A 1843-nucleotide genomic window follows, 5' to 3' on the forward strand; every position below is an offset into this window, starting at 1 on the left:
GGGGGCCTTTCCTCCTCAAGCACGCCCCAGCCCACCCTGTCTTCTTTGGCAAATACACAGATGCAGGTGCAGAGTCCAGAGCACCTCCTCCAGGCCCTCCACCCTCAAAGTCAGGTGGAGGCAGTGGGGCAGGCGGGAAGGGCAGCTGGGCAGGGAGGTGGATGCAGGGTTAGCAGTCTGGAGAGTGCAGGTGGATAGACGGGTGGGTGGGTGACACAAAACTCAAACTTCTTCCTTCCATACAGTGTCCAGGTGGGAGCTGGGATGCACCCTGCCGCTCGCTCAGGCATCATACTTTTTACCCGTCCGGTGGATGTGCTGGAAGAGGGTCATGGAGAAGGCCATGCCCAGAATCTGAAAGACATGGGAAATGGCCTCAGACGGATAGCCCAGTGGCCTGGGCTCTGAGCTCAGAGAGACTGGAGCAAACAGATGCAGCCACTGGGGAAAGCTTGGAGAATGCGAGTGGAATCCTGAAATTGGTGCACACACAATGTCCTTACCATCATGGGACCCCTGGATGGTGCAACGGGTTACCATGCCCAGCTGCTAAACAAAAGGTTGGAGGTGACCCAGAAGAAAGACCTGGAGCTCTACTTCTGAAAAATCAGCCGTGGACAGCCCTAAGGAGCACAGTTCCACTCTGACACACACCGGGTCACCATGAGTCAGAATGGACTCAAGGCAATGATTACAGTGACCAGCTCAGGGTCACACACAAATGACCTTCAGCATCAAATCCCAGCCCGACCCCTTGGAGGCAGCTCAGAGGCTGTCAAATTGGGAGAGGGGTGGCTGTGTGAACTGCATGGGATCAAATACAGCATGGGCTTGACCCTAAATGGCAGCTAACAAGGCACTCAGGAAAAGGTAGGGAAAACTGACTGAGCCCCGAAATACTGAAGTGCTTTGGTGGTTGTTATGTGCTATGGAGTAGACCTGTCCAATGGGATTCTCTATGCTGTTTATCTTTCTCTTGCTGCGCTGATGTTGTTGTTGTTGTTAAGTGCCGTCGAGTCGAATCTGACCCATAGCAACCCTGTATAGGGTTTCCAAGGAGCAGTTGGTGTGCTTGAACTACCAACCTTGCAGATCAAACGACTTTGCAACCTGATGCATTATCCCACAGCGCCACACCAGGACTCAATGGGTGGGTTCAAACCACCAGCTTTTTAATCGGCAGTCAAGCACTTCACTGCCTGAGCTACCAGGGCTCCTCTTACACTACGCTTGTTGTTGTTGTTGTTGTTGTTGTATGCCATCAGGGCAGTTCTGAGTCATAGTGATCCTGTATAGGATTTCTAAGAAGTGACTGGTGGGTTTGAACTGCTGACCTTGTGATTCACATCCAGCGTCATACCAGGAGTTAATGACAGCATTAACACTCAGAGCCTGAATCCTGAAGAGGTGATGACCCAGGGAAGTAATAGAGACAGAAGGAAGCCAGTCTGTGATCTCATAGTCAACACACGGTCTGCCGTGTACACAGGGACGCTAGGCATGCCTTCCCTGGCCCTTGTGGTTCATGGTCTGGGTGTACAGGAGAAGAAAGAGTGGAAATGTTCTGAGTTGGTGACTTGGCACCTTGTTGGACCCCATCCTCAGAATCAAATAGGCTTGCTCTCTGAAAATGAGCAGACTGGGCTGCTAAGCTTCAAAAGTTCTTAATAACCTCAGGCTATCAAACCTCCAAAAGAGCTCTGGTAGTGTAGTGGTTACGAATCAGGCTGCGAGCCACAAGGTTAGCTGTTCGAAACTACCAGCTGCTCCGCGGGAGAAAGATGAGGCTTTCTGCTCCCGTAAAGATTTACAGCCTCGGAAACCCTGTATAGGGTCGCTATGA

At 51.7% G+C, this 1843-nt stretch overlaps 1 protein-coding gene across 1 annotated transcript in view; it reads right to left on the minus strand.

The window, feature by feature from the left end:
* Window positions 1-282: 282 nt before the first annotated feature.
* Window positions 283-1843, minus strand: part of TSPAN9 (tetraspanin 9) — an 11206-nt gene continuing 9645 nt past the window's right edge. Inside the window, exon 8 of the mRNA XM_006862770.1 lies at window positions 283-354. Coding sequence (XP_006862832.1) covers window positions 283-354 — 72 coding nt within the window. The remainder of the gene's footprint in view (window positions 355-1843) is intronic.

This window comes from Chrysochloris asiatica, unplaced genomic scaffold (genome assembly GCF_000296735.1).
Source record: "Chrysochloris asiatica unplaced genomic scaffold, ChrAsi1.0 scaffold00050, whole genome shotgun sequence".
NCBI classification, from domain to species: domain Eukaryota; kingdom Metazoa; phylum Chordata; class Mammalia; order Afrosoricida; family Chrysochloridae; genus Chrysochloris; species Chrysochloris asiatica.